This window comes from Grammomys surdaster, unplaced genomic scaffold (assembly GCF_004785775.1).
Source record: "Grammomys surdaster isolate TR1022 unplaced genomic scaffold, NIH_TR_1.0 125878, whole genome shotgun sequence".
Taxonomy (NCBI): domain Eukaryota; kingdom Metazoa; phylum Chordata; class Mammalia; order Rodentia; family Muridae; genus Grammomys; species Grammomys surdaster.
Window position 1 is genome coordinate 1,814,979 of NW_021620703.1, and position 23,140 is coordinate 1,838,118.

General features: G+C 40.9%; 1 protein-coding gene across 1 annotated transcript in view; it reads left to right on the forward strand.

Moving 5' to 3' along the window:
- Yaf2 (YY1 associated factor 2) overlaps nucleotides 1-23,140 on the forward strand; it is a 62,742-nt gene that overhangs the window by 5,405 nt on the left and 34,197 nt on the right. Inside the window, exon 2 of the mRNA XM_028752150.1 lies at nucleotides 6-118. Within this exon, the coding sequence (XP_028607983.1) occupies nucleotides 6-118 (113 nt within the window). The remainder of the gene's footprint in view (nucleotides 1-5; nucleotides 119-23,140) is intronic.

Consider the following 23,140-nt stretch of genomic DNA (forward strand, 5'->3'; position numbering starts at 1 on the left):
GGCAGCCGAAGCCCGCCTCGGATGAGGGCTACTGGGACTGCAGCGTCTGCACCTTCCGGAACAGCGCCGAGGCCTTCAAGTGCATGATGTGCGATGTGCGGAAGGGCACCTCCACCCGGTGAGTCCGGCGCGCCCGCGGCCCCGGCTCTTCCCCGCCGCGCGACGCGGGACGGCGGGGCGGCCAGCCAGGCGGCGGCCGCGGTGGGGCGCGACCTGGCTGAGCCGCGGCTTGCGGCGAGGGGTCGGCGGTTGGCGGTGGCGGCGCCCGCGACGCCTGCTGCGGAGGATGGGTTATGGAAGGGGGTCGCCGGCCGCTGCCATTCCGTGCGTGGCCGGTGCGCTGCCCCCTCCCCAGCCGGGCGCCGAGACGTTGGCCGCATTGTGGTGTTGGTGTGCGGGGAGGGGGCGGGGATGGGGAGGGGGAAGGGACGGAGGAAAGGCCGCGGTGTCATTCCGTCCCCCTGGGGGAAAAAGTATCGCTGGAGGATCGCCATAGATTAAACTTTCTTAGTAACGGATGTCCGGAAGGGTCAGGCCGAGGCTTTGCGTCTGGTTTTTGTTCCATTTCTGTAATATTTTACAATTAAGTAGTTGGGAGGCGAGCCCAGCATCGGAGTTTTACTCGAGTGCCTGAATATCTTTACACAAACGAGATTACATGATCTTTGTCTGTTTTCTGGCCCTAAATTTGTTGTATGGTAGATACAGTATTATAATTGTCTTTTAAAAAAATGTTTAAAAGTTAAATCCAGGAAATTCAAACTCAGTGGCGTTTTTGATCTGTCCCCACTTGGTCATAGTTCCCTTGCAGGAAGACAGCCTTTAAATCCACTTCTTAGGGTCCTGTAATTTGTAGCAATATTTAAGTAAAGTATTTATTTTGTTGCTATGAAGCCTATTAAAATGCAAATTATCACTGAACATGGGGAATTTTCTGTTTGAAAAAGAGGGCTGGTATAATTTTGACATTCTAAATAGTCAAAGTTATTTCTAAAAGGTTTTAAAATTTAGTTTATAGAATTTTTCTAACATTGTAAGTGTAGAGAGGTCAGGATTTTTTTGTTTCTACAATACTGGTTGCTTTTTGAGATACCTGTCTTGTAAATCTCAATAGGTTTTTACTACGAATTCTAATTTACATCGAATACAATATTTTCAGTATTTCTGGGTGTCTATTAAAAAGCAAAGTTTTAAATACCGTTTTTTTTAAATTCAAGGAAAGATTCTAAAAGGACAAACTACTTGCTATTTTTGGACTCAACGTTTTAAGTGTTTTGAAAAGCACAGTGTTTATGTCTGTATAAGGATGGAAATGGCTTAGTATTAATATATATGTATTTGTAAATGAGCAATATGGAGATCATTTGACTTGTTATCTTGAGGCAGGCGTTTTGAAGTAGAGATAGTTACTATAATCTGAATCTGTCACTGTATTGCTGCTTTTGCTTTTCCTTCTATTCTTTCATACTTTTAGAAGAACACTGGAATTCGAAGAGCTATTTTATTTGCGGGGACAGCAATGATGGGGGGAAGCTGGTGTCCTACTCCACAGCCAGTGTTGGGGTTAGAGGAGCCCCAAGAAGTAGAGTAGGTGGTGACACTCAGAAGAGAAGCAACAGGCAGAATCCCTGGCGCCTGGGGAAGGATTGTAGTGCACAGGGGAGTTGCTCCACTACAGAAGCAGGCCTGCTTTAAAAGAGGCCTGAGGCTCACCTGGAGGACCCTGACCTGGTGTTTTTGTTTTTGTTTTGTTTTTGTTTGTTTGTTTTTTTGTTTTGTGTTTTTACCAGTATATCTGAGCTCTTGTAGATTCAATTCAGTTTTTAGTGGTGGAAACATTACTTGAGGAGGACTCAGAGAAGCATTGTCATTTGGATTGAAACTGAAGAGGCTCTGGGCCATTCACCAGAAGTCTAAGGGACACTCTGTTCCTAAAAGTAAGTGTTCTGCGCTGTGGCCCTCTCAGCTTCCTCTTCTCTCTGAATTGTCTCTTTTGACTTTGCCCCTAAATTAACCATAGGAGGTCGATTTTCTCTGCTGTCTGTTACATTTCCTTCTGCCTTTTCTGAAATTGAGTGACATCCATGTTTGGATGGAACAGTAGAACAGGACGTTGTTAATGAGTAGATGCTGGTTACATGCAGAATGTTTCCTTATAGGAGTGACAGGGAAACAGGATGAAGGACTACGGAACACAGATGGAAGGCAAGTGGGGTAGTTGGGAGACATCATTCCCCCAGTTGACATATTTATTAGCAGAGAGAGTTTAAAGAGTAAGGCTGGCACGAAGGAGAGCAGGGAGCGGGCAGCTGCAACACACAGGGATACAGCTTGCTAATGACTTGTTTGTGTGACCACAGCCAGCATTTGGATCCCTTGGGTCAGAGCGACCTCTGAACTAAATCTGTTTCAGTTGCCAAATGTGAAGCCAAGCCTAAGCTATTTTAGATGTCTGAAACCTTTTCTTCTTTAAGTCTTTATACAAGATGGGTTCATAGTCTTTCTTTAAATATTTGACTGGAATGGCTGTATACTTACATATGTGTACATACATATATGTAATTTTTAATTACAGCCCCTGATTCAGATGCTCCATAATGGAACAGATGATCACTTTCTCTGGCTGCATCTTTAGTAGGTCATGTCGTTCTGCAGAATGACGCTGTATTCATACCATGGAGGCCACAATAAAATGCCACTGCACATAGCTTTAATTCCTCAGTTAATAAATTACATCCTATAAATTTATGCCATTTTTATCATTGAATTTAATTTTGTATTTGATGGTTTTAGTTTAAATTTGATTAATCCTTTAAAAAAAAATCTATCCTCAGGGCTGGGGGTTCTTTTAAGCCATACCTGCACCCAGCCCTACCCATGAGTTGAGGTGGCACAGGCTAAGAAAATACTTTAAGGATAGTAGATTTCTATATTGTGATTTTTATGAGGAACAATGATAAATGTAAAACAAAACACCCCCCCCCAAAAAAAAAAAAAAGAAACCTAGGATTCTTTTGAGTCAGTCTTGCCCTGTAGTTCAGGCTAGCCTTGAACATACAGCATTCCTCTTGCTGTAGCCTCCGGAGTGCTGGGATTACAGCTGTGAGCCACCCTAGGCAGGTAGTATTTTAAAAAGCAAAAACAAAAACCAATAAGATAAAAAAAAATAAAAAACATTGTCAGAGGTGCTGCCTAGTCTCCTTTATAGCTGGCTTTTGTTTTAAATTCAGTAAGTATAGTAATGTAAGACTTTAGGAAACAAACTGCAGTGTCATAGAAGGGGAAGTATTTAGAATTGCCTGTGAAGGTATTAATTACTGGATGATTGAATTAATATGAGTATCTTCATGAAGTAATAGAAAATTACTTTCTTGCTTAATTTAGATAGCAGATAGTTATAAATAAATGTGACGATGCTGTTAGCTTTGGTTTTGAACTATGGTCAGAATGGAGCTGCTAAGTTCTTCTAGTCATTCTGACATTCAAGCATAACAGGTAATGTAGTTTTTAAGGATAGGTTTCTCCTTGGGTTCCTTTGGGGAGATAAGGAAAGATGTCATGTAGAAAAAGTGTTACTTTTTTTGGTAGGTAGGAGTCTGATAACAGGTCCATATCTCATTTGAACCACTTTAGCATTCAGCAAGTTTCTTCAGTATCTTTGGTTGCATAAAATCTGAGTTAGGTACTCGCTGTAGTGAGAGGAACTTTTGTGTTTCTTTGCTTTTGGTAATATTTTTATGGATGAGGAACACTTTGGCATATATACAATTTTATAAGTGAGGAGCCGGAAACGTGGGTCATTGGCTGAGGGCACCAGGTGCTCTTTCAGTACCTAGGTTCCATCCTCAACACTCGTGTGGCAGCTCACAACTGACAGTAGTTCCAGTCCTAGGGACTGTGATGGTCTCTTCTGGCCTCTGTCAGTAACAGGCACATACTCATACACATAAATGAATAAATAAAAATATTCTTTATGCGATGTGCTATGATTGTATCTTTCGTTTGAGCTGAAGAGATGGCAATTCACTATTAAAATACACGTACAGTTTATAGATAGCTCAGTAGTATGGCTAGGGGATGAGTAGTGACTACACGTTATTTCAGTTTCTGTAAAGTAGGAATAAATTCTAAAGTACACATTTTGAAGAAACCATAATGCAGCCAGTTATTACCAGGTGAAAATCTTTACAGTGTACCTGTTATCTGTCACAGTGGTTTTCTGTTTGTTAGTTTGAGATTTGGTACAATTCTTGTAGATACTAGATATAGAAATAAGAGAGGCAAAACAAGGACCATGTTGGTTTCTGGGTTTTCCTTTGAATACACAGTCCTGATCCTTCATTACTTGAGGAGTAGTTGTACTTGTTACTTAGGAACTGTTCTTGGGGGTTTCTCCTCTGTCTTGGGTTAAAGAACTCAGGCAAGTTGATTGCTTACAGGGAAATTGTGAGGGGATACATGTTTGGATGGAATCTAGTGATGATGTCAGTGTCACGTGAAGAGACTTGGGGGCTCTGAGCAGGTGTACAGTAGTTAGTGATGTCCAGATTGTTTTCCTAACAGCACCGATCTGTTGTTCTTTTCACTGCTGACCGTTGTGAGCAGTGCAGAGGCAGGGGGAGGTGAATGTTCATGTGTGTGCGTCAGAGTGGAGGCACTGCTGCCAGGATCTCAGCGCACCCTTCCCTCCCAGTGAGAGTCCACCCCAGTGTCACCTATGGGGGCCTTGGGGAAGCAGGACACAAGGCTGGTTTTGTTAAGTGTTTGCTCTTAGTAGTCTGATGAAACTGGAGGTACATACAGAGCACTTGTGCTGAAGGCCACGTACAGTGGGTGATGGGCAAGGGAGACACTTGTGCTGCCTCGGGCACAAGTTGATCTGGCTGTCTTCATTTTCATGAAACATTGTTTTCACTTGAAAGGCTACTTGGAAAACCATAATTATTCAGATGTGAATCTTTCATACATATTTTTTGAAAGTAAATTCAGTTAAATCTGTCACTTCTAAGAGAAAAATTGACAGTATTTTTTATCAGTGACATAACTCAGGTGAAAACCATACATTTGAAACCCCATAATTACGGTGATGAGCTTTGTGCTTGTGAGCGGTCATCTTACTGTTGTATGAACTATGTTTACTTTCCTTTTTCTCCATAGTTTTTTTCTGGTAAGACTGATGTTGATACCAGTGAACGTAATTTCTGATATTTTCATGACGTGTCTACACATTTGGAAGGTCTGTATAATTTAGTGAGCTGTTATTTCCTGATAATTAATGCAGTGTGTGGTGTTAAAGAGCCATGCATAGATAGTCAAAGTACAAAACAGAAAGGGTTTTAAGGAAATAGCTTGAAAATTTAGTTGATGTGGTTTTAGGTTTTACATTGCAGCTAAACTTTAAGAAACGACTACCTGGTAAGAAGACTATCCATAAAACTCTGAAGAGCCATTGAGGCTGGGGTATGGTGGCGTGTGCTTGGCGTTCTAGTGTCTTAGAAGTAGAGGCAAGCATATTGAAGGTTTGAGGTCAGCCTGGACCACAATGTAAGACACTGTCTTTGTACAAAAGAAAAGGAAAAAAAATCCTTTTCTTTTTTACCATACCTATTAGAGTCTAAGTTTCATATTTTTGGGCCAAGATAACATAGTGCAAAAAATTAAATGCATGAATAGGTATAACAGAATACACTTTGGTAAAGTAGATTTGGGAAGCTTGGAAAAAAGCACGGTATACAAAGTTATTGTTATTTTGGAAAATACAGAGATTTTTTTCCCTCTTATAGGGAATATATCATTTAACTAGTTTTAAAATGAGCTAGCAAACCTATATTATATATTTGTGTGGTTTCTGCATATGGAATGCACGTCCTCATGGGTAGTAAAGCAACGCTCTGCCACTGAGCTGTGATCTCAGGGTTTTTATTTATTTCTAGTGCAGTAGACATAGATGAGAACATGTAGACAGAGGCTGGAACGATGCCTCAGAGGTTAAGAGGACTGGCTACTCTTCCAGAGAATCATGGTGCAATTCCTAGAACCTACATGGCTGCTTGTTACTGTCCACATCCCCTGTCTCAGGGTGATCTGAAGACCTCTTCTGGTCCTTGGGTATTGCATGCATGTGGTACACATACTCACATACAGGCAAACACTCATATACATACAATAAAAATAAGTCTTTACAAAACCCACATAGGCATAGCTTTTAAGACATGAAGAGATCCTGAGACCAAAGACTGTGGACTGCTAGCCTACAGTTTTACAGGCTTGGATCTATTTTCATAAGGTAGGTTGATTTGAACAGATACCCTTTCTCCTCTTATTTAGTCTGATGACTGAGATAACTGATGGCCTGCCTTATTGCTAAACCTTATTGACTTGATGTCAGTCTTCTTCCAGTGTCCCCTTCTTGGTCTTTGTTGGCAGCTTTTGTTTTTGGATGAAAATATTCTTCACAAATGCTTTTTTCCTTGTAAGTCTCTGAAGTTAATTTTTATCTAGTTACATCTGACTTTTCTACACTCCTTCCCTTGGATGTAGCCGAACCTTCTGTCTTACCTAAGCTAGACACCGTCATTGTCTCAACTGTGACCGTAATTTACTGGATTCTTCATGGGTTGTCTCAGGTCCTTTGTCTAGTTTCTGTACTTACAGTTCACAATTCTGTGCCATTTCTTTCCAGATATATTAGACTGATTGTTCTCTTTCTCAAAATGCTACATACATCTTTTTTTAAAAAACCTACATAATATGGGTCCTTGTATGTTTAAAAAAATGTGGTTTCTGAATAAATGATGAGCCTCAAAGCGTAGTGCTCAGATGTTCTGGCCTATTCCTGGGCAATACGATTTCTATGTGCCTCAGATAGGGAGGCAGAGGCAGACTGAGAACAGTTCTGCCCCACACCAGCTTGTGAACCAGTAACTTTAATTGGGGTTACTTAGAAGAGGAGCATGCACCACCCAAGAAAGACTCTTCCTTCTGCAGTTGTCTGTGTATTGCCTTAGAGGAGAAGGGGTGACTCATGCACCTTCTTACGCACCTGTACTTCTCTCCTTGCACTTAGGAAATGTCTTGTGCAGCCACACTGACTTCAGGATGGCAGTGGCTGGAGAATAGAGTTCCTCAACATTCCAGTCTGTTTTCTGGCTTGTTTTCATTTCCTGTGGTCCTTTTTCCACATGATATCTGAGCCTTGACGTAAGATTATTTTCTCTTGTATAGGGCAGAGCATTGTGCTATGTCCACTTACCCTTGCCACTTTGACTGGTTATGAGTCTGCAGTAATCACTGACCCTATAAAATGAAGCTTGTTTGGCCAAAGCCAACAACAGTAATAACCCAGGGGAATAAACATAGAAGGTAGTTTTTCTACCTGGTTTTTCTAAGTGGATATGGTGGAGAATAGTGTTCCTTAACATCCATCTGTTCATCTAGCATCATACCCATTCAGCAAAAATGACAGCAGTAACGTCTTGAGCATTCTCTGTGACCTCCCCAGCCTCCAGCTCGTGTCCTGCTTAATGAGTGCCTTCACCTTCCAGTGGACCAGGTCCTGGAAGGTAGTTGAGTATACTCACACCAGTCATGCTATGATTGTACCACCAGTGGGCACATCTTGCCTGGCATACTGATGGCTTTAACATGGAGGGTACATGTTGAGTAAGACCATTGGCAGCAATTCTTCATCAGCCTTCATACTCTTTCTCTACCGCAAACCGTAGCTAGTAGGAAGCGATGCTTTGAACTATCTCCACGTTCTGGAACCAGAGTTTATTGAGTAACCATAAGGCTTCTAGAAGAGGGTTTGTTTTTGTTTCTGTTTTGTTTTATTTTTGCTTTTTTGTTTTTTCTATCCACTTAGTGTCCCTTCATGTAATTTTTTAAACCATTGTTTTAATATTTATAGGCACAGGTAGTTGTATTTTTTTTTCCTGTCATCCTGTTGACCGTTACTGGCACCTGACCTAGCCATAAACTCAAGAATTTCATAGTGTCCCTGGCCCATGCACTTTACGTGAATTGATTTTCTTATTTGACATTCAGAGGTTAGCTTTATGTAACTGAGGTGAGGCAAATGCCAGTGGGTCTTCCAAACTAAGAATGCTCACACTAGGAAGAAAGTGTTGCCAGCGGGGTCCAGTCAGCAGGAACGACCCCATCACTTCCATGTTTGTCTGTAACCTACAGACATGGCCATGCATCCCTAACCCTTGTCCCTACTTTTCAGTTGCTGAGAAAACTGACCTAAAGCAGCTTGGGAGGAAAGGGATTACTGTGGCTCACATGTCATAGTCTATCATTGAGGGAACCTGGAGGTAGGAGCTGCAGCTTGGAAGATTGCTGCTTACTGTCTGGTCCCCTCCCTCAGTCTTGCTCTGCTACTTTCCTTCTGTAACCAGGACCTCTGCCCAGGGATGGCTGGCACTGCCCACTGTGGGCTGGGCCCTCTGATAATCTGTTAGCAGTTAAGAAAACATCCTACAGACATGTCCCCAGGCCAGTCTGATAGAGGCAAGTCCTTAATTGAAGTTCCCTCCCTCCAGGTGTATCTGGTTGGCTCCTGAAGCTGACTGGCTTTTCCCATTTCCCACCCCAGAGGCTAGGTAGGGCTAGCTCTAGTGCCTCAGGAGCTGTGCTTTGGCTTGCCACTAAGGCTCTAAGTAGGTAGTACTGGCAGTTGCTTTCTCATTGGCTACACCTAACTGTGGAAAGGTCCCAAGCTGAGAGAACAGTTTGTGTTCCCTCAGGGTGGAGGTAAGGGTGGAGATACATAGAATACTCTGGGGTACTTGCCCACCCCTGGGACAAGTTCAGTCTATTTTGTAGATAAATCTTGTTTATCCTTTATGCCTTCGTTAAAGCTCTCCAGAGGTTCACAAATATACAATTTGGTTACGGGTACTTCCCCTAGAAACTAGCACAACACAAATTGTGCCAAATATGCTTTTGAGTGGCACCCACATGGTGGTTTACAGACATCTATAACTCAGTTCTAAGGAATCTGATGTCCTTTTCCCACCTTTCCTGGCACTAACCCCTCACATGCTGCACATATATGCACACAGGCAAACCATGCAGCATAAGTTGTAAGCAGTGGCGGTCACTGTTCAGGGAGACAGTTGAACAAGAATCAAACACTTCTTGCCAGGTTAGTTGTTAGTGACCGTTAGTGGTTCTGGCAGTAGGAATTCAGTCAAGCATTTCTACTACTGACTGTTACTTTACAGTGATCCCAGTCTGTCCTGTGAAGCCTTCCATTTGTCAGTCTTCCCTGCTTGGCTAGGAAGGAGGAGTGACCATTTTAGTCACAGTATCAGATCCAGAGCTGCAGCCAGGCTGTCTGACTGCTGCTTGGTCGGCTTATTCTTTCTTCTTTGGGAGAGAGTTTCTAAAACCAGAATGCTAAGACACTGCTTGTTTTTCTTCTCTCCTGGGTTGGCTAGAGAGCCCTTACACTTAGGGGCAGTGTTAATGAATGTTCGTTTGAGGATGTCAACCAAAGCTTTCACCTGGGTCCTTGAACCTTTGGTTTAAAAACCATATTTTCCCTTAAATTATTCCATTTGAAGCTTGCAATGAAATGTTATTATGTGGTTTTTAAGTAAAGTATTCACTTAATCAAATATTTGTTGACTATCTGCAGTGTTTGATTCTTAGACTTTTACTCTTTATATCGTTATGTAAACTGTTCTGTGACTGACAGTCATCTGCTTTGAAAGATTCTGTAGACATTTGATAGTATTGTTTGTTTTAGATAATCATAGAACTAGAATTTTAGGAGTTGGAGGGAATCTTTAAAGAACCTCCAGAATGCATGCTCATTCCCTGATGGCTTGATACACTAAGAGGGCTTAGGCCGTCTGCAGAGTGAAGAGGACTTAGGGGATTTGTAGTAGGATTTCAGTCTTCAGTTTCTTAAATAAGTCGAGGCCACTGTTGTTTGCAGCCCCCTTTGGGATTTCAGCTACATTTGGAAGCGTTTTGTGGTGGTGTCCTAAAGAAGGAAGAGGCAGTGTTTGGAATCTGCTAGAGTGAGGTTTTTACTGTTTCTGTGTTCTTGTGCTGTTTGTCTTTGGACTTGAGGCTCTAGTCTAGCATGTTGGTGGTGACAGCAGTGGTGGGGAGACAGGCAAGGCCAATAGCTAGTTAGGAGATGAAGTGTCTGGAGGTCTAGGACCATTTCTGTCTAGCTAAGGGAGGATTTAAACTTCCTACCAAGCATTTACGAATTTCTTGTAATTCTCTTCATACCTAGATGTAGCTACACATCTTGTTAGCATCTAACATAAAACATACTTCCTGTAAATAGGAACTAAAGAGCAGCACCTGAGCGTATATGTAACACTAGCATGTCAGGAGCTGAGGGAGGAGGGTTGTTTGGACCAGTCACAGCCATTTATGTTAGATAAATCACAGTCACTGTTTTGGGCTATGTCAGTGCCTGACACATAATACTGTTTGTTTGTTTGTTTGTTTGTTTTTGCTTTTCAAGACAGGGTTTCTCTGTGTAGGCCTGACTCTCACTTTGTAAACTTGTAGACCAGTCTGGCCTCAAACTTAGAGATCTGCCTATCCCTGCCTCTCCAAGTGCTGGAGTTAAAGGCCTGTGTGCGCATACCCAGCTCGCATAGGACAGTCTTGCCTCTTAGCAGAAGTCTTAGCAGGTCTTCTACACCAGCAGGGGAGGCTCCTGCTGTGTCCAAGGTGAAAATAGTTGCAGGCTGTTGAGAGGCCTTTGAGACTTGAAGAGCATGCAATTTTTTTTTTTAATTTTTACATGTCTCCAGTAAAATAATGAAAAGTCAAACGTAGAGAACTTGACCTTGAAGAGTTCTCTGCAGTAAGCAGCATGGTATTCATAAAGTGTAGACTCGTGAGCTCTCCTCCGGTATTTGAACATGTACTGGCTGGATTTGTTTGCCAACTTGACACAAGCTAGAGTCATCAGAAAGGAAGGAGCCTCAGTTGAGGAAATGCCTCCATGAGATCCAGCTGTAAGGCATTTGTAAGGACTGATGAATGGGGGAAGGTTAATTCATTGTGGGTGGGGCCAACCCTGGGCTGGTGGTCCTGGGTTCTGTAAGAAAGCAGGCTGAGCAAGCCAGGGGAAGCAACTTGGTAAGCCCCAACCCTCCATGGCCTCTGCATCAGCTCCTGCCTCCAGGATTCTGCCTTGCTTGAGTTCCTGTCCCAACTTCTTTTGGAGATGAACAGCAAATATAAGCTGAATAAGCCCTTTCTTCCCCAACTTGCTTTTTGGTCATGATGTTTTGTTGTAGCCATAGAAACCTTAACTAAGACAGAATGGTTTTGTTTTGTTTGCTTGCTTTTTTGTTTGTTTTTTTCTGTTGCAAACTTTCTGATTTGTTTTTATTTTACCATTTTCTGGCTTTTTGAGTATTAGTTCTTCTCATTCTTAAGATAGAGATTATAAAAATACCTTTCTTAGGGCTGGAGGGATGGCTCAGTGGTTAAGAGCACTGACTGCTCTGCCAGAGGTCCTGAGTTCAATTCCCAGCAACCACATGGTGGCTCAGAACCATCAGTAATATGATTCGATGCACTCTTCTAGTGTGTATCTGAAGATAGCTGCGGTGTGTGTACTCATATAAATGAAAAATAAATAAATCTTAAAAAAAATACCTTTCTTAGTGTTTTGAATGAAAGTAATGATGATAAAGGTTTTAGCACAGAGCCTGTTCTAAAAAGTGTTAGCTAAAGCAATCAAATATGTAAGTGCTGATACAGTAATAGTCTTGAAAATAAAATATTTGGATTCCAGTGTGCTTACCCATAATATCAGAACATAAAAGATTAAGTAGTTTCTTATATATTCGTCCTTCATAAATTGCTTCAGTTATGTTTTTTTTAATCTACCTACCTTCTTCCTTTACTTAATACCTCCTCTTCTCTTTCCTCCTACTTGTGTGTGTATAGGGGAGGAATGAACATGAATGAATTTAAAAATACATGAATAAATGAAATTTCTGGTGTTCTGATGTCGATTGCCATATACGTATCTTGACCAGAAGAGTAAATTTAACATTTTACTATCTAAGAAGTATTCCAGTAGTGTAGGATGTTAAGCAGTATGTGCTGAAGTATTAATAAACAACTGATCTGAAAGCATTCTATGCTAAAGTGATGGTTGTGTTTTGGAAGGATGTTGGTTTTGTTTCAATGTGTTTTCCTGAAGTGTTTTCTTCTTAAGGGAATCGCTGGTCCAAGAGTCACATTTTGGTGTAAAGTGCCAGCTTGCCATTGACTCCCCCTGGCCTTCTGGAGAAGAGGAGGGTGGTGGCTGGGTAGAGTGATGGATGCAGTATGTGTTGTCATCAGTGATTTCGAATGCTGATGGAGATCCTTACTCACTGCCTGAGTTCACCTTACGGAGAAACTGAGAATACTTCATTGAACTGTGGAGGCCTTTATTATCTATCTGATTCCAGGAGCTCCTCCTGGTCTCCACTTATTGTCTTTCTCTTTCTCTCTCTCTCTCTCTCTCTCTCTCTCTCTCTCTCTCTCTCTCTCTCTCTCCCCCCCTCTCCCTCCCTCTCCTTCCCTCCCTCCCTCTCCCTCCCCCTCCCTCCCTCCCTCCCTCCCTCCCTTCCTTTTTAAAGATTTACTTATTTATTTTATGTGTATAAGTAACTGTAGCTGTCTTCAGACACTCCAGAAGAGGGCATTGGATCCCATTCCAGATGGTTGTGAGCCACCATTTGGTTGCTGGGAATTGAACTCAGGACCCCTGGAAGAGCAGTCAGTGCTCGTAACTGCTGAGCCATCTCTCCAGCCCTTCCACTTATTTTCTAAGGAACAGTTATTTCATTTCATTTTTAGTTACATGGAGTACATCATATTTCCCCCATTTTACTGGATAAAAGAATTTAATTTTCTGTGATTTTATTTTTAAGCATTTAAAAAATGTTTTCTTTTACCATCAATAGCATGTATGATTAGAACCACAGCCAGTAGTGTTTTATTCTGACGTAATCACACTTGTTGGTTGAATCATAACTACAGAGGACCATTTAGGAGAAGTAACTGCAGCAATCCAGGAAGAGTTGGTCGTGGTATGATGAACACAGGCACTGATAGTGCAGAGGGACGTGCATGGGTTTTAGGATGTGCAGCAGAAAATTGATAGGACTTGATTGTTAGTTAGATATGGTTACGGGGACAGAAAATTGGGTTATGTGGAAGGACTCCCAAATGGAGTCTGGCTTACTTACGTGATTGGATAAGTGGACTCTTCGATGGTAAGTGTCAGGAAGGCAGTAGTTTACTTTTACCTTTCTTAAACCCTAGCTACCCAGAGTCAGTTTGAAAGGTAGATCTGCAGTGCTCTAGGTATGTGGAGAAGGCTCAGGACAGAGGAGCTGTTAGTACATTGTAATTGTTGGCATTCCTGACTAAGTGGAAGCCCAGGATGTGGGTGAGGATGATGAGAGGGAGTAGGCTGCAGAGATGAGGAGAGAGCCTTCAGAAGACCTTGGAGAGTAGTAGTACCGGTCCTCCAGAGCTAGCCAGTGAGCACTCAGGAACAAAGAAGCACAGAAGAGTTGCAGGAGGAAACATGAAGGGGGAAGCAGCACTGGAGAATGTGAGGTGTTGCAGAAGCAGGGTGAAGTGCTTTCCATGATAGTCCATGTAATGAACACATATGCAACACTCGGTTACCACATCAAGGGCAACATTGGTTTTCACAGCTATACAGTTATTTGTATTTTAAGTTGTAAAGAATAATACTGCATTTTGCTTGTCCTCAGCTTTTCATGATAATTACAACAATTTTGAATTGTATCTATGAGTTAAATAAGGGAGATTAATATTAGTAGGTAGAAAGATGAATAAAATTATGTTATTAGCTAGCTTTAATGCCCAAAGAAGAATGTTATAATTATTTAGTAATATTTATTATTTAACTTTTTTGGAGGAGGAATAAATCTATACATTTAAATGTAGGTTGTACTTGTAGTTACGAAGTGTAGTGTAATGAATGTCCCCAAAACTTTGGGTGAACTCTGGTGTCAAATAGTTTTTTTTAATTGTGAACAAGTATCACTTTGAATATATGGACAATTGGGGGCTGGAGAGATGGCTCAGCAACACTGACTGCTCTTCCAGAGGTCCTAAGTTCTATTCTCAGCAACCACATGATGGCTCAGGACATACATACACATACATACATACATACATACATACATAACTTATGGGCAGCTGCATAGATAATTGTGAGTGAACATGTGTGGCTTGCAGAGGCTCCTCTGTCTTTTCTTCTTAGGAGGAGGACTTGTAGGACTCTGTTGGCCAGCTCACCAAACAGATGAGCACACTGTTTCTAAGTCTGTAGAGTTCCAGGCATCCCTTAAGGACAGTGGCTCAGATTCATGTTCTGTGTGAGGAACCGTTGCTTGGAGCATGAGCCACACAGAAATCACCTAAGACTTGAGCTGTGAGGATCAGTGAGCTGCTGCTGGAATCTGAACATGTTTCCTTCTGTCTGAAATGCTGTTGTGAGGCAGCTGTCGTCCATGGGAGCAGAGTTGGAGAGGAAGGATATCCTCACTCTCACAGGACCTAAGCTAAAGTAGGCATAGGTAAGATGGCAAGTATTTGAAATATAAAGACAGGTGAGGAACCATCTCTTGTGGAGCTGACTTTTTAATTTTTTTTTTTAAGTGTTGTGAATTGAACCCAGACCTTGAACAAAACAGGCAAATTCTCTGCAAATGATTAAACTCTTAGTCTTATGAGCACTTTTATTGCATTTGTATATTTATTTGTCTCTGTGTGTAGGGTTTAGAGAATAACTTTTTAGACTTGGTCTTTTTCTATTAGGTGGGTTCTTGGGATGAAATTCACATCAGGCTTAGCAGCAAACACCTTCGCTTAGCCATCTATGAAGTTTTTGTATGCACTTTTCAAGTGAGAGTGCACTTACTTTAAACTTGAATGATTAGAATTAAGCCTGGTAAAAGAGGAGTTATTACTGAAACGTTGCTTATTGGTAATAAAGGACTAACTTCCTTTTTAAAGGAAGCAAAAAGGTGCTCAGAGCTATGATTTAGTTGTCATAGTGACTAGAACTGTTAACTTCAGGCTATATTGAATTCATGTTAGAAAAATTTGCCATTGTTTTATAAAGTCCGTTTTACACAGAAAGTACACAGTTGTACTTTAGAGGTTGTTACTTAGAGTTGATTTGAAGGTGCTGGAGAGGATGGCTCAGTGGTTAAGAGCACTTGTCACTCTCAGAGAAGATCTTAGTTTGATTTCCATCACCCACATGACACCTCTCGTCTCTGTGTAACTCCAGTTCCAGATCTCTAGCACCCTCTTTTGACTGTCACAGACACTGGGCACACTCTCAGTGTACTTACATACATATGAGCAAAGCACCAATGCGCCAAAAGGAAAAAATAAGTCATTAAAAAGTCTTGACTTGAAGAATATTGCAGGACTGTAAGCTGTAGTTAAAGTAATTTAATCCTGTGACTGATGTTTGTCTCCTCTCTGTTGTTACAAGGCTGCAGTCAGGTGTTCAGTTGAGTTGCAGCCACTTCAGGGCTGCCACAGTTTCCAGTCAGAACTTTCAATCCATTATGGAAACCCAGGATGTAAAGAAAGCAGGTTGCTGAGGGCAGAGCAGGACTTCTGAGGGACTGGAGCTCACTGTCACTTTTAACAAGCTGCTTATGAGTTAGCTGTGAAGCATCACTTAAGAAAATGGTCATGCACTGACCTCATATTTTTACTTCAGAATTTGTTGGCAACTGCCATTATAAGATCTTTTCTTATAAATTAGACATTGGGATATAGAAATAATTGACAGCAATGTATCTGGCAAATTTTAGTCTCTGGATAGTTTCTATTACTAAGGCAAATCTAATATAGTGTCTTATAGTTGTGTATTAGAATGACATTGATCATGGCTTATGGAGTTAAAATGTGAATATTCAGAGTGTGTGTATGTATATGATGGGGGTGGGGGAACAAACGAGACAGCTAGAGGTGAAATCCAAGGCCTCACACAGAGTGGACAAGCGCCTCAACAGTGAGTTATACCTGCTACCTTTATCCTACCCACCCTCTTATTTTGACTGCTGGGCTTTGAACCTAGGATTTTGTGCATGTTAGGCAAGTACTCTACAATGGAGCTACTTATGCCCCCAGCCCCACTCTCTTTGTCAGATAGCATCTTACCATATAGCTATAAAGCCCAGACTGACTTAAACTCATTGAAGCTCAGAGTGACCTCAGACCAATGGTGATTCTTCTGCCTAGGCCTCAGAAGTGCTGGGATTTCAGGTGAAAACACCATGCCTGGATTTTATGTTATTTGAGATAGTTTATTTGTCTAGCCCAATAAACAAAGGATCTTCCTGCTTCTTGATTATTGGGATTATTTCAGTGTGCTTCACCATGTCCAGCAAGCTACCACATTCTGTTTTTCTGTTTGTTTTTTGGTTGGTTTTTTTGTTGTTGTTGTTGTTGGTTTTTTCTTTTTGAGACAGAATCTATGTAGCTGGGGATGTCCTGATACTCCTTTGTAGACCAGGCTGACCTTGGATTTAGAGATTGACCTACTTGGCTTTAGCCTCTTAATTTTCTAATTTTAATCTAGTTTTTTGTTTGTTTTGTTTTGTTTTCTAAGTTCGTGATTCTGTGAGGTGACTTTTACTGATGAAATGTTTGGTTCTGTTTTGAATACTGAGGAGTAACTTTTGGGTGATACATATTATAATTGTAGAGTTTCAAGACACTATTTTTGAGCAGATCATCATGACCTCTGGAATTAAAAATAAAATCTGCTTGAAGGCATATAGCTCAGTGGTAGAACGTTTACCTAACATTGTGAGGTCTTGGGTCAAGTCCTATTGCCACACACAGAGAACTAATCCATTTTTCTTGAGTTTATGCAGCAACAACAATATGTAGCTTTCACTGCCAAATGCAAGTTAGCTTGTTTGTTATATTAAAATATTTTGAATGTGCTTAATGCTCTTATTTTTAAACTGAATTTAATTATATTTTAAGTTTAGAAGACATACCCAAGTGGAGGCAATATTTGCTTTAAATAAAAATTGGATATTGCTTTATTTGGAATGATGTCTTTTTTTTTTTTTTTTTTTTTTTTTTTCGAGACAGGGTTTCTCTGTGTAGCTCTGGCTGTCCTGGAACTCACTCTGTAGACCAGGCTAGCCTCGAACTCTTGAACTCAGAAATCCGCCTGCCTCTGCCTCCCAAGTGCTGGGATTAAAGGCGTGCGCCACCACCGCCCGGCTTGGAATGATGTCTTTTAGCTCTAAAAATGTTTAGAGAATTGCTCTTGTAATCTATATAAATATATGCAAATTCTTTGTGCAGTGTGCTCACCATTCTTCAGCGACTTGACGTTAAGGTAGAGTGTAACTAGAAGTATTGATTTAGATGACTCTTAAAAATACTAATCTGGGGCTGGAGAGATGGCTCAGTGGTTAAGAGCACTGACTGCTCTTCCAGAGGTCCTGAGTTCAATTCCCAGCAACCACATGGTGGCTCACGACCATCTGTAATGGGATCTGATGCCCTCTTCTGGTGTGTCTGAAGACAGCGACAATGTACTCATATACATAAAATAAATAAATAAATATTAAAAAAAGAAAGATTATCTTAAAAAAATACTAATCTGATAAGGACAAGTGAATCCTGGCAGAGTCATAGTGACCTGTCCCCTAAACCTTCACCCAGCCAATACCCTGTTCTGAAAGATATGTGTATTCCCCCTGAACACTTACGCTCTGGTGTTATCTCCTTCCCCACATCCTGCCTTTTTGTGTTTTTAACCCCTGTGTGAATAAGTAAAAATTACAATTTGATTTAAAAAAAAACCTTATATCAGAAAATCAGTATTTACTGAGAATAAACTTAAACTACAAAATCAAAAAAAAAATTAATCTGAGCTTAGTGTGGCAGTATATGCTTTTAATCCCAGCACTTGGGAGGCAGAGGTAGGTGGATCTCTTGAGTGAGGCCAGCCTGGTCTACAGAGCCCCAGGATATCCAGGGCTATACAGAGAAACCCTATCTCAAACAAACTAAAAGCAAACAACAACAACCCTAATCTGTACATTACACTTCAAAATGGAGATCTGCTGTCTGTTTCAGTGACAAATATATGAAGGTGGGTACTTGAGAAAGAAAAGGGGCTTGCTGAGTTCACAGTTTGGTAGATTAGCTGTCTATGTCCAGCCTCTGGAAAGAGCACAGTCCCTCTGATGGAACAGGCACAGAGCGGGCCACATGGCAAGTCAGGGAAGAAAGCCCAGCAAGCTCAGACTTCCTGCTCTGATAAGAGCCTCCCTTGTCCCAGTTCCCTAGCGCCAATGTGTGAATGTTCCACAGTATTCAGTGTCACTGCAGTGAAGACAGACACTCAGGCCACAGCCAAGCTGTGGCACTCTAGTACACCCTGTGGCTCTAGTACCCAGTTTGAATGAATTAGTCACTTAAAAATGAAGTCATTCATGATTATTACACTTTAGACTTAGAAAATGGATATAATTTACCCAGAGAAATGTGCATGATAAAATAAAATGTGAATCTAGCAAAAATTTTAGCAAGCTACTAAGAGACTTTGATATTTGTGCCATGTACTAGATACGTCATAACAATATTGAAATACAAGAATATTGATATTATTAATACTGATATTATTAATATTGAAATACAAGAATATTGATACCACAATATTGAAATATAAGATTTTCATATTCTAAATTTGTTTCTGTGGAGAAATGATATTAGATTACTTTAGTCTTACTTAATTTTGTAGGTGAGACAGGAAAACATAAAACCTTTCTTTAGTTTCTTTCTATGGAATGAATCACAAGGATCTAGGTGGGCTGGTGTAGGTAGCTCAGCTGATAGAGGGCTTGCTTAGCATTTGTGAAGCTAAGGTTCAGTCTCTACATGGCATATACTGGGACTGATGGTGACACATACCCAGAATTCCAGCATTTTGGAGGTGAAGGCAGGAGAATCAGAAGTTCAAGTCTAGCTTGGGCTATACCAAACCTTGTTTCAAAAAGAAACTTTAGAAAGATCTGGAAGGTAGGAGATGGATGTTTAACAGTTCAATGGTAAAAGTACAGAAGTGCATCTCTATTTAGTGCTACTAGGGCAGGACTTGAAGCCATCACTGCAAGATCGGAATGTATGTGTGACTTAAAGGATGCCCTGTGGACATTGAGGAGGAGGGAACAGTCTGCCTGGGGTCTCTTTCCTTTGTGTTTGCAGGTGTATATGGACGTAGATGTCATTTCTTTCTCCCTCAGTCCTGTCCTTCCTCCCTGCCTGCCTTTCTGGAGCTGAGAAACAACTCCGGACAAGCACTTTAGCACTGAGCTAAATCCCCAGCAGTAACCCTTTTCTTTTTGAGTCAGTGTCTCTCACTGGTGCTTTCCAAGTAAGCTAGGGTGGCTAACCATAGGAATCCACCTGTCTCTGCCTTCCTGCTACCAGCATCGCAAGTGTGAACCATGACAGTTTTTTAAATGTTTATATGGTTTCTCTGTATCTTTGGTGTCCTGGACCTGGCTGTGTAAATTAGGCTGGCCATCATTTTACACAGATCCATCTGACACTGCCTCCGAAGTCCTGGCATTAAAGGTGTGGACCACCCTACAGCAGCAACCAGCTTTTTAACATGGGTTGTACAGTCCTTATACTTGTAAAGCAAGCATGGTACTTAACTCAGCCATCTCCCCAGGCCTCTCTTTTTCCTTTTGATTAGAATTTTTCTTTAAATGACAGACATGTTGGTACAGGTATTTAAGGACAAAAAAATAATTAACGTTTTTTCAGTGACTGCTTTTCTACTTGATAATAGGTACTAGTAGTAATTTTAAAGACTTAATGACTTTTAATGTGAAATCTAATTTTTGCTAGCCCACCATGTTAGTTGTGTTAATTTTAGTATAAAATTTACAGGGTTGGAGAGATGGCTCAGTGGTTAAGATCACTAGCTGCTCTTCCAAAGGGCCTGGTTCAAATCCCAGCACCCACATGGCAGTTCACAACTGCCTGTATTTCCAGTTCTGGGGGATATGATACCCCCCCCACAGATATATTTGGAGGCAAAACACCAATGTAAATAAAGTAAAAAAATTAAAAAAAAATATATGGTGGCCTGATGATCCTGAGAAATGGCAGATTTTGATCAACTGTTTATTGTTATATTAATATTACAAAATAATGATGATATTTAAGTGAAATGCAAGTTTCATAGTTAATATTTGTTGTTAAAAGACATCTGCCATGGGGCTGGAGAGATGGCTCATCGGTTAAGAGCACCTGCTGCTCTTTCAGAGGTCCTGAGTTCAATTCCCAGCAACCACATGGTGGCTCACAACCATCTGTAATGGGACCCAATGCCATGTCTTGATATGTCTGAAGAGAGCAACACTGTACTCATATACAATAAATAAATAAATAAATAAATAATCTTAAAAAATACATCTGCCATTATAGTGGACATTTACAAATGAAATCTGAATCCTCCTGTATTTCTGTACGTCAGTCACATATTTATCCATTTTTATTTTGGTGAGTACGTGTTTAGCTTTGTGATGCACCTGTTTCTCCTGTAGCACTACCTGAGTTAATAATCTCAAGTAAAATTAAATAATCTTCTTATTCTGATAGAGAAGAAAAAACTGGATCACTTACCAGTAACTGGAGTTCTCCTATTGGGTAATCTCCACAGATCCACAATCTCTGAAGCTATTGTGAATGCCTTGAGGACCAAGGGACCGTTGTGATCCCCTCTCAGGAAGGTAAGTGAGTGCCTGCAGCATGTCTCTAGCCTCCTAAGCCCACCCAGCTTTCCTCATATGCATCGTGCTGCATGCCCTCAGTTCCTGCGGATGTGCTTCCTGAGGATCCTCCAGATGGCCAGAAGCAAGGGGTGGATCTGTGAGGGAAAAGACCCAATAGGATAGCTCAAGTTATTGGTAAGTAAGCTGGTTTTCACAAACGAGATTGTTTTCTCTCAAATTTCTTCTCTTTAGGAAAGTAATAGAAAGGGAGTTGTTTTGTATAACTTTTGGTTTTTTTGGGGGAGTCATAAAAGCTATTATTGATAATATAGCAGTCTATTAATAGATATATGCATAGGTATGACAATGGTTCTAAAGAAGTGTTATTTAGTACAACTTTCTAAAAATTACATGTTTTAGGTAAATAGTGTAATAATTATAAAGTATAACAGGAAAGCTACATGTTGAATTATTTTATGAATTTATTTACAGTATTGCTTTAAGTGAAATACTTGAATTGTAAATTTTTACACATACCAAATTTGGTGAGATTATTTTGGCACAGTATTCTGAACAGTAATAGTAGCTTTGTTTGTTTGTTTGAGACAGGTGCTCACTATGTAGTCCAGCTGACCTTTGCTAGGCCTGTGTTTCTCAGGTGCTGAGATTTAAGTTTGTGCTCCCATGGCTGGCATTTGGTTTTATTTAATCAACTAGCAGTTGCCTCTTTCCTTTCTTTTCTTTCTTAGCTTTGTACACAGCATGCGTTCTCTGAGCTACACTTCTGTTTTGGCTAGAATTTTTTAGAAAGAGGTTTTTAGCTTTATTCTTTGTTGTTGAAACTGATTCTTAGATTGCTCAGGCTGGCTTCAAACTCCCTGGATAGCTGAAGCTAGCCTTGAACTCCAATCCTTCTGCTTCCACCTCCAGACCATGAGGGTTATAGAGGTAACCCCCGTGCCTGACTGCGCAGCACGTGTTAAGTGGCAGTTTTCAATGAGCATTTATTTAGTTTCATTGAAGGAGTACTTGAAGCATGATCTTGGAAATGCTGTAGTTATTTTTCCATGGTCTGTCTGGAATTAAGATTCTTGCTGTTATGAGCACTGATTCCATAAGTTACAGGTTAGAATTCTGTCTGTCTGTCCGTCTCTCCTCCCCCTCCCTCCCTCCCTCCCTCCCTCCCTCCCTCCCTCCCTCCCCTCCTTCCCTCCTTCCCTCCCCCCCTTTCTCTAGATTGCTCACTCAAACCCAAACCTGAGGCTTCCCGAGGAAGTGCTCCACTACTGAGTCGTGTTACCTACAACTACTTTCTTATTTTTGTTTTCTTTTGTTTTGTACTTTTACCAGATCACTGTTGTTCAAGGGCAGTTTTAGCATAGTGGCCTGAGTAATATACTTCTATTGCTGTTTCATAAATTTTCATTTATCTCTGAGTATTTAAAGCTGTTGAATTCCATTTTAATTCTCTTCATATAGTCTTAATGTCTTCAATTTGAAACTTTGTTGTTTGTTTTCACTTAGATAGTTTAAGGCTTGACTGGTACTTTTCCATTCTCTTGGAATGACTTCCCCATTCTTCTTTCTGTACTTGAAAGCTGAAGGACATCGACCCTCCTCATTAGTCTTTTTTGGGTAGCATTGTTCACTTTTGCTGTCACACGTGGGTAGGTGTACTGATAGAGGCCAGAGGGAAGTCTCTGTCAGTCATTCCTCAACAGTAATATACATTACTTTTTAAAGACATGGTCTCTCCCTGGGTCCTGGGGCACACTGACTAGGTTAGAACGACCTGCGTGCCCCATGGATCCTCCTGTCTGTCTGTCCAGTGGTAGGCTGACAACTGGGAGCCTCTTGGCCTGGCTTTTCCTGTGAGTGTCAGGGATTGAACTCAGGTCCTCATTCTTTTAAGGCAAGCACTTTACCTATTGGGCTGTCTCCCCAGTCCCTGGTAGCATCTGTTTCACCTGTGTTTTCTGTGGTGTAGCAGAAATTTGCTGACATTGTATTAATGTAGGGAATGTACTTAGCTATTTCTGTGGTCATAGTTACCTGTACTACACTGTTTAGCCCTTAAAAGTTAATTCCTTTCTGTTGATTATTATACTTCTGTATAGCCTAGGCTGACCTTGAAACCACAGAATTCCTGCTTCAGCCTCCTAAATGCTGGGATTACAGTTGTGCAACACATTTTTGTGGAACACATTTTTAAATACTTAAAACCCCATTGAATGCTTTTTGAAAGCAAGGATTTTTATTCTTTTCTCACTAAAAGTACCCACTAAAAATTAGTTTTCTACATAAAGGTATGAATGCATTTACCAGTTTGTGTGTGT